This window comes from Procambarus clarkii, chromosome 56 (genome assembly GCF_040958095.1).
Source record: "Procambarus clarkii isolate CNS0578487 chromosome 56, FALCON_Pclarkii_2.0, whole genome shotgun sequence".
In the NCBI taxonomy this organism is placed as follows: Eukaryota; Metazoa; Arthropoda; class Malacostraca; order Decapoda; family Cambaridae; genus Procambarus; species Procambarus clarkii.
The window spans coordinates 24227850-24239819 of record NC_091205.1 but is presented as its reverse complement, the minus strand read 5'-3'; the positions used below and the strand labels follow the sequence as shown (position 1 = coordinate 24239819).

At 44.6% G+C, this 11970-nt stretch overlaps 2 protein-coding genes across 2 annotated transcripts; both read right to left on the bottom strand.

Annotated features, from left to right (window-relative positions):
* Positions 1–209: 209 nt before the first annotated feature.
* On the bottom strand, positions 210–3790 carry LOC138353117 (uncharacterized). Its single transcript, XM_069305905.1, has 2 exons — positions 3564–3790; positions 210–2399 (listed from the first exon to the last, which is right to left on the bottom strand). Exons 1-2 carry the CDS (start codon positions 3570–3572, stop codon positions 1575–1577), a joined length of 834 nt encoding a protein of 277 aa, XP_069162006.1. The 5' UTR covers positions 3573–3790; the 3' UTR covers positions 210–1574.
* LOC123770880 (uncharacterized) lies at positions 591–1561 on the bottom strand. The gene is made up of 2 exons (XM_069306097.1): positions 1524–1561; positions 591–1239 (listed from the first exon to the last, which is right to left on the bottom strand). The coding sequence occupies exons 1-2, from the start codon at positions 1559–1561 to the stop codon at positions 591–593; spliced, it is 687 nt and encodes a 228-aa protein (XP_069162198.1).
* Positions 3791–11970: the final 8180 nt, after the last annotated feature.

Sequence of the window (11970 nt, the reverse complement as noted above, 5' to 3'; positions counted from 1 at the left end):
AGGTTCAACATCATGCCCAGTAAGGAACGGATTCTTATCACTTTCTACACCTCATTGGTCTATATAATCGACGAATCCTTTAGCAAATTTTCCTTGTCAAATCAATTAATAGGACAGTATATAATTATTACAACTAATTGTTTCTCAAAGACAAATTCGTACATGAGTTTCTTGTTGTAATCAGTCGCTTTACATGGAAGAAAAACACATTTAGTTTGACTCATTTATGACCTCACAACAGTCCTTGACCAAGAGGCATTACATATAGATAGGACCACACATAAGTTGCTGTAATGGTGATGTGGGACTTCACCTTCTGTTGAAGTAGTTCAAATATTCGAATAACTTTTCGTTTTACACACACACACAGAGTTAACAAATGGAATGCATCAGCCAGTGATGTAGGAGACGCAGACTCTACACACAGTTTCAAATGTAGATTTAATAGAGCCCAATAGGCTTCAGAATATGTAAACCATTTGATTGACAGTTGTGAGCCGGAACCAAAGAACCAATGCTCAACCCCCCCGCAGGCACAACTAGGTGAGTACACAGGTGGCCAAAAACCCGCTGCCAGACTTTTGGCCACGTCAGAGGTCTATGTGATGTGCCACTGGTGGAGGCACACCTATGTGATCTGTCACTGGTGGAGGCACACCTATGTGATCTGTCACTGGTGGAGGCACACCTATGTGATCTGTCACTGGTGGAGGCACACCTATGTGATCTGTCACTGGTGGAGGCACACCTATGTGATCTGTCACTGGTGGAGGCACAACTATGTGATCTGTCACTGGTGGAGGCACAACTATGTGATGTGTCACTGGTGGAGGCACAACTATGTGATCTGTCACTGGTGGAGGCACAACTATGTGATCTGTCACTGGTGGAGGCACAACTATGTGATGTGTCACTGGTGGAGGCACAACTATGTGATGTGTCACTGGTGGAGGCACACCTATGTGATCTGTCACTGGTGGAGGCACAACTATGTGATCTGTCACTGGTGGAGGCACAACTATGTGATGTGTCACTGGTGGAGGCACAACTATGTGATGTGTCACTGGTGGAGGCACACCTATGTGATCTGTCACTGGTGGAGGCACAACTATGTGATCTGTCACTGGTGGAGGCACAACTATGTGATCTGTCACTGGTGGAGGCACAACTATGTGATCTGTCACTGGTGGAGGCACAACTATGTGATGTGTCACTGGTGACAGATCACAAACTGCACAACTTAATTGTTCACCCCATCATGAGAGTGGCTACTTGGCACCGCGCATACGCACCTCCATGTTCAATGTTGACAGTGAGAAGTATCTTACATTGATTGAAGGACCTCAGTTACAAAGTTACATATGATATTACTGCTTGTCTATTTATAAACTAACTTCTCTATCAATTTGTGATTGGCATCAGGAGGCAAAGTTGTTCAACTAAGTGGTCTAAAAGTGGTCTTCATAAATGACTTACATATACTTTACAGATAAGTCGAGAAAGAGTTTTATGTTATTTCTTACAGCTTATCCAAAGCAAATTTCAAAGACGTGACCACCATAATGGCGATAGGTTTAACCCCAGTAATTCCTGTAACCACCGTAGCCCCTGTATCCTCCGTACCCACTATATCCACCATAACCTCTGTATCCACCATAACCTCTGTATCCACCATAGCCTCCGTATCCACCATACCCTCTGTATCCACCATAGCCTCTGTAACCTCTATAACACCAATATCCACCATAACACCTGTTTCCACCATAGGTGCCATAACTGCGATAATTACTGTATCGCCTGTTACTGGATTCAGAAATGGGAGCATGATGGACAGTTGGGATTGAAGGGATAGATGGCACTGGAGGGACGGGAGGGTCAGGTGGGGGTTCATGGTGGTGGTGATCAGGTGGGGGTTCATGGTGGTGGTGATCAGGTGGGGGTTGATGGTGGTGGTGATCAGGTGGGGGTTCATGGTGGTGGTGATCAGGTGGGGGTTGATGGTGGTGGTGATCAGGTGGGGGTTCATGGTGGTGGTGATCAGGTGGGGGTTCATGGTGGTGGTGATCATGGTGAGCGCTGGGATCGGGATCCGGGCTAGCCAGGGCCACAGGGTCGGCCAGGGCCACGGGGTCGGCCAGGGCCACGGGGTCAGGGTCGGCCAGGGCCACGGGGTCAGGGTCGGCCAGGGCCACAGGGTCGGCCAGGGCCACAGGGTCGGCCAGGGCCACGGGGTCAGGGTCGGCCAGGGCCACAGGGTCGGCCAGGGCCACGGGGTCAGGGTCGGCCAGGGCCACAGGGTCGGCCAGGGCCACAGGGTCGGCCAGGGCGCCAGGTGCAGCTCGGGTGGAGTCCATCAGGAGAGCGGCCAGGAGGGCCAGCGCTGCCATCGCCGAAGAAAACTGAAACAGTCAACGAAAACGGAACTAGGAACAATCTTTGTCTCTCGCTTAAATATATGTTTTTATCAAGTCAAATATTTTCGTAACAGGTGTAGTAATTGAATATTTTAATTACAGCTTGAAATTGACGCATTGAACTCCCCTCTCACCGTCACAGTTTGATTCCAATATTTTTTTTTCTCAATGTCAGCATTAGAACTCAACAGAAATAAAAAAAAAATTATAACCCTTGATTGTCATCTTATTTTTATACAGCAGAGTTGGTAGATTAGGTTTATTGTATATAATGAAAAATAAGGTTAGCTTATGGATAACTTAGGTAAATGATTAGCTTAATTTAGTGTATGGGTGGTTATATAATATTATAGAGTGATGGGTTAAGTTAGTATAGTCTATATAACGTTAGGTATGGTTAGGAGCTGGTTAGGTTAGGTTAGGTTAGGTTAGGTTAGGTTAGGTATGGTTAGGAGCTGGTTAGGTTAGGTTAGGTTAGGTTAGGTTAGGTTAGGTATGGTTAGGAGCTGGTTAGGTTAGGTTAGGTTAGGTTAGGTTAGGTTAGGTATGGTTAGGAGCTGGTTAGGTTAGGTTAGGTTAGGTATGGTTAGAAGCTGGTTAGGAGCTGGTTAGGTTATTTTGTTAGATTCGACTAATTTAAATAATTGTTAGGTTTCACAATAATTAGGTTAATTTATGCTAGCTGGCAACTGAAGGTAGCGAGTCGAATCTGTATCAGAATGATATTAACCGCCTTAAAACACAGTTTCTTAAGTGTGAAAGGTGATTGAGAAAATACTTCAATTATCTTTCGGAGCTCACAGAGTTAAGACAACACTGTCTTAACTCGTTGAGACGTTGCTGTCTCATCGTCTGTGAGAGCAACACACCCCCAAGACCAACGTCTGTGAGAGCAACACACCCCAACACCAACGTCTGTGAGAGCAACACACCCCAACACCAACGTCTGTGAGAGCAACACATCCTAAGATCATCGTCTGTGAGAGCAACACATCCTAAGATCATCGTCTGTGAGAGCAACACATCCTAAGATCATCGTCTGTGAGAGCAACACACCCCAACACCAACGTCTGTGAGAGCAGGGAGACGAATCTGTCCAGACTGGCAGCATTAGCTGGATGACAAGGAAGCTGAGAAAGGTATACTTACAGACTTCATGGTGCCGCAGGTGAGTGACCAAGAGGACTGCCTGGCGAGGACTGGTCTCAAGGGCAGCGTCTGGATGTTTATATATCCGTGCGTCCACGTAGGCACGAATCCCAATTCGTCCGTGCCTCTTCTCTACCCTCAGGCCATTGTCTTCCTTGACCGTGGCTCTCATCCCCTGGAACCATCTCATCCTTCCACCTACACACCTGCCCAAACTAATCCTACACACTCAAAAAGAAACTGGAATCCAGGAAGAACCATCAACTTGTTGATGGTGTCCCGTAGCGCAATAGGCAGCACGGGTATTTCACAATCGATGTTAAATCTATGATCTTTCTGGTATTACAGTTTTACTGTTACAGAGATAGGAACACATGCAGAACTAGACCTATGAGTTACTTGAAGAAATGTCCTAGTATGTATTCTGGGATGACATACTGGCCAAAACTCAAGCCCTGTGTCCAAAATTTACCTACTATAGAAAGTGTTTATAAACCCTTCAAGCTCACGCTACAGTGCTGGAATTACACTACGAACCGTATAGTTTGATTACAAATCTGCTTTGTAAAATGAATGAGGTGTTACGGAGTAATGGATATGTTTACATTTATTTAATATTTAATATATATAACGTGGGAATTTTTATCACGTTCTCAACCATTTTTGTGTGTGACATAACCTGTGAGATTAAACCAGTGTGGCATAAAAGCTTCACTCTGCCCAGTGTGACACTCGGGACAAAACTGCAGGTCGCTGCTCTCTGCATCAGGCTCTAAGAGAGAATCTCATCTCATTATATGTGATCCTTTAACATTATTGATAAAGGTCACGGAGGCGTTTTATTGACCTTCTGTGTGCCTTGAGTAGCAGCTGTAAGACGTTGTTGTGAGAGTCCTTGAATGTGTTCAAGGTTAGGTTAGGTTAGGTTAGGTTAGATTTGTTTGTCCACAATGCATGACGATACCGCAAGACTCAATAACTTCAACAAAGTTATACTTTGCCGTTAATACAACACCAACATCAGTTTTTCGGAATGGATTTCCGAGTCAAAAAGACAGTTTCCTACATTTACAAATGTTTGCTAATGTCAATATAATCCTTTACAATCCTTTCATTTATCCTTATATATAATCCTTTCTCTCTATCGATTACGTGACCCCGGAGGGAGTAACGGAACCTGGAGATCGTCCAAGCTTGGCATTTGTGGTTATCACATTCTTCTTGGGAGACGGTGGGCGGGGTGACGATGCAGTCCGTTGTCTTACTGTATTCGGGATGCTGTAAGGATGTAGATACACGCCTCAAACACTCCCAGCGCCAGTATTGAAGGCGTGTAACCGCAAGATCGGAGTGCTCTTCAGGAGAGAGCAACAAGCCAGAGTGAGTCCGCAGCCCTAGGAAGGGATATGAGGACAAGGAGTTGGGATATGAGGACAAGGAGCTGGGATATCAGTACAAGGAGATGAGATATGAGGACAAGGAGTTGGGATATTTAGCACAAGTAGCTGGGATATCAGCACAAGGAGCTGGGATAAAAGAACATATTGTTCCCTGTTAACATTTCCATACAATATTCAATTTGGAGAGAAATACGCCTTGAGTATTTATTGGATTTTATTAAATAAATATTCGTCATCAACTACTGACGAGGCCACTAAAGGTATTCCACTAACGGTCCACCAGCACGTCAACAGCTTGCCCTGGAGCTGGCCCGGCTTGTGTTGCTTGTACAGAAAATTATAGATCTACTTGCAACCTCCGAGTCTTATACTCAGCCGCAGGACTTTTAAGGACTTTGTACTCGAGGACTTGATTCAAGACCTTCAAACCAAAGTTTTCCAATAAATAATCACCATATAATGTATTTCTGGGAGGTATCTTGGAGCTGTCCAATGTAAGACCTGAAGATTCATCGTAGGTGCCTCGTAGGGGTCAGCGTGTGGGACTGTTGAGACGCCTTCCAGGGAGGTCACCAAGTTCAGAGATACAAGGAAGGTCACCAGGGATTACGGGTGACCTTCATTTAGGAAGGTCACAATGTGTTTTTGTTTCTCTTGACGCGGCAACAACATGGTTACAAGACGGTTATGCCGTGGCCCAGAACACCATAAGGACGATAACCTTACCCCCAGTAGCGTCCATAGCCGCCATAGCCTCCATAGCCGCCATAGCCACCATAGCCGCCATAGCCACCGTATCCTCCGTATCCTCCATAGCCGCCATAGCCTCCGTAGCCGCCATAGCCTCCGTATCCAGGGTAACGGCCGTAACCATAATAACTATGGTAATGGGGGTCCGGGTCCGGGTCCGCGCCGGCGCCGGGTGCTGCTCGGGCCGAGTCCATGAGGAGGACCACCAGCACAGCCAACACCACACAAAACTGCAACAGTGAACAACGAGACATGTTACGATCATCACATAAAATGGAACTGATTTGTCTCTCTGACAACCGAACACTCACACCACCACCACCACCCCCGTCAAGATATCTAAAATTGCAACGCAACAGGTTGTAGGCGTTGTATATATGTAGGTAGGTTGTATATGTAGGTTGCATCGCCTACAACGGTTCTAAGCGATGCAACAAAAAGGTAGGCCTCACTTCTCGGTAATCACTAATAGCGAAACCCTCCAAAATTGACTGTTTCCTAGATTTTGCCAAAAGAACGAATAACACTATAATTCCCGTTCTACGTAGTCACCCAGTTACAGGCCAATAGAGTCCCATTTGACCCCGTCAGAGAGCATCTTTCATTGGGAATTAATTGAACCAATTACAATCCAGCATAGGCCTTAATTAAGCGTAACGGTATAAAAAATATAATGTAATTGGAAGAATTATTTAACGTAGTTTACTGTACACCATCATTGGTGAATCGAACAGGCAAATATGATACAGTCAACAGAGCCACTGAGTAAAAATGGTGGATACGTGACTAGAATCAAAGCAGTGGATCTGACTGTGAAATCCTAACTGGAATGTCAACTTGAGGATCTAACTCTTACGTTCGACTGGCGCACCTAAGTGACCGGATGAACTGGCTAACATGGGACTGTGTTTGATGTCGGTACTCACGATCTTCATGTTGCCTGCAGGAGGGCAGGAGACTGGATGGGTGACTGGTTCTGTCGGAGACTGTGGTGACCCACAGTTTGTGCAGCCTCTTATACCCTTGAGTCACGTGTTGGACCGTACGCTCTCTCCCCCAACCCCTTCACACACACACACACACACACACACACACACACACACACACACACACACACACACACACACACACACACACACACACACACACACACACACACACACGAGGCTACGGGGCCTCGTAGCCTGGTGGATAGCGCGCAGGACTCGTAATTCTGTGGCGCGGGTTCGATTCCCGCACGAGGCAGAAACAAATGGGCAAAGTTTCTTTCACCCTGAATGCCCCTGTTACCTAGCAGTAAATAGGTACCTGGGAGTTAGTCAGCTGTCACGGGCTGCTTCCTGGGGGGTGTGTGTGTGGTGTGAAAAAAAAAAAAATAGTAGTTAGTGTAGTTAGTAAACAGTTGATTGACAGTTGAGAGGCGGGCCGAAAGAGCAAAGCTCAACCCCCGCAAACACAACTAGGTGAATACAACTAGGTGAATACACACACAGGAAGGAGGGAGGGCACGGGGGAAGGAAGAGACAGAGGGCACGAGGGAAAGACAGAGAGCAGGAGAATGACCATCCGCTAACATTCCCAGTGGGTTGGCTTGGCCCACACACACACACACACACACACACACACACACACACACACACACACACACACACACACACACACACACACACACACACGAGACTCCTCCAGGCCGGGGTGGGGCCGCTGACCAGCCGAGACCTTGGCCTTCAGGACGACAATAACCACAAGCAACTTGCACCATCTTACCACACACGTCGGGAACCTGGCCGCGATGAAGCACCAAAAACCCGTATATCCGAAAATATAGGCAGTGATGACGTTTCGGTCCATCCTGGATCATTATCAAGTCCTGAATGGAGCGAAACGTCGCCACTTTTCAGACGTGTGGGTTGAGTGTCATTTTCACACATGTTATTGTGATTTGCTGTCTGAAAACTTTGTTTCATATTGGGAATTTTTTGAATGTTGCTCGTCGTGCCTATGCACCTACCCTCTTGAACCCCGCCCCGACTCCCTATTTTACCACCCTCTGCACGCACGCACGCACACACACACACGCGCGCATACGCGCACAAAACTTACCTACTTCACAGCCATATTTGGAGAGAGCACACAGGCAATGACTGGGGAGTCAGACGTAAGACTGACACAAGCCTGTGACCATATACATATAAGGCGTAAGGCCTCCTCATTGGACGTATTGTAGAATTCTAGAATGAACAAGACATCTGCTAAAAAGAAAAGAGACGCAATGAATACAAGAAATGACCAATTTGATGGGCGTCCAATTTTGCTTCATATATATATATATATATATATATATATATATATATATATATATATATATATATATATATATATATATATATATATTAACACATATACACACACATATATATATATATGTTTAATAGGGGCCTTCATTCATAAAACAACTCTATATTGAACGTAACTTCTTGAATTGACAGCAAGTAACCAGCAAATGATCTTCGGCCTCACACACACGGGGTCTGCGGTTCGAGTCTCCTAAAGCCCAGGTGAATGGGTTGACACCAAGTGTCACAGGTATATCTATACCTGCCTCTGTAAATGTTGTGTTCATATATGAGGCACGTATAAGGGAGCGGGGAAGAGCAGCACCCCAGGGGAGTGGCGGAGAGAAGTGACTTTAAATCCTCGTCATGTGTAGGGAACAGTTTGTTCGAAGCGTTGCTCCCTCATACACACGACTAGGGTGTAGTAGGGTATACACAGGACCTGTCTCTCCTGGCTCCTCTAGATTAATTACATTTTAAAATTTGATTTCATTGCGTAATGTGTAGCTCCACTCATCCTGTGAGTGGACATACCGCCATACCAGCATGTACAACACCCCCACCCACCCCCCAGTAGGAAGAAAACCCGCTACGTTGTTCATCCTGTCACTTGTACCCAGACACACTCGACAGGATGAACAATCTCTCATGTTCTGTCTCTTGCTTCGAGCAATATCTATAACAACTTTTTCGCATGAGCTCATAGGCATTTTGTAATTTCCTCTATTCTTATGTTATTTTGTTCTTAGGTACAATGGGCCCAAGCGACATATTGTGTGGATTCTCAAATATCTTCAAGAATTCTAATATCCCCTAATGTGAGACTGTATATACATTAGTTCGTGTGGAAAAATTGATCCCATCTACTTATTTTTCAAGTGTAATACTTAAGAAGTGGCGTGTAATACTTAAGAATACTTAAGAAGAAGAAGTGTCTTGGGAAGTGGCTCTTGTGTGCAGGCCTTTGTCAGTGGCACTGAGACAGACAGACAGACAGACAGACAGACAGACAGACAGACAGACAGACAGACAGACAGACAGACAGACAGACAGATAGACAGACAGAGGAGGGTGTGTGTTTGTTTACGGTTTCACTATTGTCTGTTGAACGCAACAGCTCCATTTACATTGTTATTGACTCATTTGTACTTTGGACTCGGCCTTTGTAGAACCTTTGTAACACTCTGGTAGTTCCCCAAGAAGTTGATGAGCGGCAAAGGGTGACGACATTTCACATTCTAGTTTGGTGCGAGCTGCCTCGAACTACAGTCCGGGTTCCTTCCGCCTCCGCCTCCTCCTCCTGCAACTGTTATAGCCAGCACCGTTTTCTGTTATCCGTGATTAGCATCCAGATTTGTTGACGTGGGGGTTTTGCCTGGGCCGGTTGGCTTTTGTCTATGCCAGGCCCGGCTTGTTTGGTCTTGATAGTGCGTATACCCGCCAAACACACACCGATACTACAACGTTGGTACAACGTTCGAACAAGTTTTAACACCTCCTAACCAGTTATAACAACCAATATAGCAAGTTATAACAACGTTCTAATACGTCATAAACACGTTAAGCCAAGATGTAACAACTTTATTACAAGTTGTAACAAGCGGAAAATAGAGACAGTTTCGGTTTGTGTTTCCAGGGTATAGTCTTCCTCATTACTTCCGCATGTGAAGGACCTCCAAGATGAGGGGCTTACGCTCCACGGGTCACCTGGGGAGGGGGGGGGGGGACCTGGGGGTCACCTAGGGGGTCACATTGGGGTCACCTAGGGGTCACACTTCTATTGGCGACCCGTGACCCAGTCGCTACTTCAACAGGACCTTGAACACACAAATAGCAAGTTCAAAGTTACTGCGTATGTCTTAGCAAATGACTATTTTTTTGTTCTTTCTAAAAGGAGGTCCGTTTAGATCCCGTAGTGAAGGAAGTTTATGAATGTCGGTACAGTAGATATCAGTTATTTGGGCCTCTTTAAGTAGAGCATCAGACAAACAGAAGGTTCAGAAAATTTATAGCAATAAAAAAGCATACTTTTGTAGGAACACTTGTCAAATTGAGCGTTTATTGGACAAAAGCGATTAGTCTCGCTACAATAAGAATCACAATTGATGGGTAGAAAAGCTAGTGTGGCTTCTGAATTTGAGAAATTGCTACTGTCTGCAATCTTCAATTATAAATTTTGCAATATTGATTGGATTCCTCACATGCCGACGCTAACACAGGAAAGTACTGCAGCAAGACTTCTAAATTAAGGAATGAGCTTCGGGAATGATTTATTATCTTTAGTGCACGAAGAATGATTTACAAGATTTTTGGAACGCATTCTCCATCGCTGTTAATGAAGTTTCAGAATTTCTTCAGCTAGACATAATTGAGCAACAAGTATTTTATTGCCTGTCTCTACTTCCTCATCACAATCGACTTGAGAATGGTCCAGGACGGACCGAAACGTCGTCGTCCCTTCACCTTCTAGTGTGTGGTCTGGTCAACTTACTTTAGCCACGTTATTGTGACTCATCGCCTGCATATGAGCAACAAGTTAACTGTCAAAATTGTTCAAATGTTGATCCTGACACATGTTATATATGGGGCTAAATTCTCCCAGGATCAAGTACTCACCTAGTTGTGCCTCAAGAGATTATGCCCATGTTAAAAGGACATGACAACAGTATATGACTTGTCATATACAACAGTATATATCCATATACAACAGTATATGACTGTTGTCATATACAACAGTATATAGCCATATACAACAGTATATAGCCATATACAACAGTATATAGCCATATACAACAGTATATGACTGAGCTCCCGTATATAACAACAGCTCTTTCTCTGCAATAAACGTAGCATGTCAAGGCGGCGGTCTCAACTTACTGATGCTCGCCTGAACTCAATACTCAAGGTTGCTGTATGTCAGTCTTTGGCTCCAGACTTTGATGGCGTATGTAAGACCAAGATACGCCATGTGTTAAGAACCACCACTCTGGTAAATATAGAACTGGCAATACCTGGGTCGAAGGTTCGCGCCCACCACAAAGCCCTGATGGATTTTCTCACTATGGTAAATGTTATTATTAATATTATTAATTTAGGATAGAAACCCACACTTGTGTATTTGTGAGGAATTGACACCAAGTCTTTCGCACTCTCCTGAGTGCTTTATTAAAGTCTTGAGTGTGTGTGATTAGGACGAGACTTACATCTCAACGTCTAATCTATTACATCTAATTAATCTATTAGACGTTAAGATGTAAGTCTCGCCCAAACCACACACTCAGACCTTGACAAAGCACTCAGAAGAGTGCGAAAGACTTGGTGTAAATTCCTTACATAAAAATTCACAAATACTCAAGTGTGAGTTTTTATCCAATGTTAATATGTCAGTGAGAAGACATTAATATTACAATTATTATTAATTGTGACTTTAGGTTGTCTCAAGTACACAAATTATGATGGACTTAAGTGTCTCTCTAATGGTAAAGTTAGTTACGTATGATAGTTTGCCTTCGTAGACACTCGGAACTGCTCCTGCTTTGCCCCGCAGTGTATTTGTCTGCCCGAAACGCTTTGCGTAATAGTGGCTTTAGGCATTGTATGTACTAGCTCTATCTATAAAGCCAACAAACTTTGTAAAATCTCTTTATGTATGTACCTTACCTAAATAAAAATTATTATTATTATTATAATTATTATTATTATTTGAGTAGAACAAGGCCAGAAGAAGGATGGGTGGGTACGCCTTAAATACTGGCGCTGGGAGTGTTTGAGGCGTGTATCTGCATCCTTTCAGTATCCCGCATGCAGTAAGACAACGGACTGCATCGTTACGCCGCCCACCGTCTCCTAAGATAAATAGGACCTGCCCTGTATGGGAGAATATGGACCTATGCTCATGATAGTGTCCGTACGAGGCAGCTG

Bases quoted from the DNA above. Each gene is read 5' to 3' on its own strand.
- LOC123770880 (XM_069306097.1), bottom strand. From the start codon at position 1,561: ATGGTGGTCACGTCTTTGAAATTTGCTTTGGATAAGCT. The intron at 1,240-1,523 runs GTAAGAAATAAC...TGAACAATTAAG, and splicing joins AAATTTGCTTTGGATAAGCT to TTGTGCAGTTTGTGATCTGT.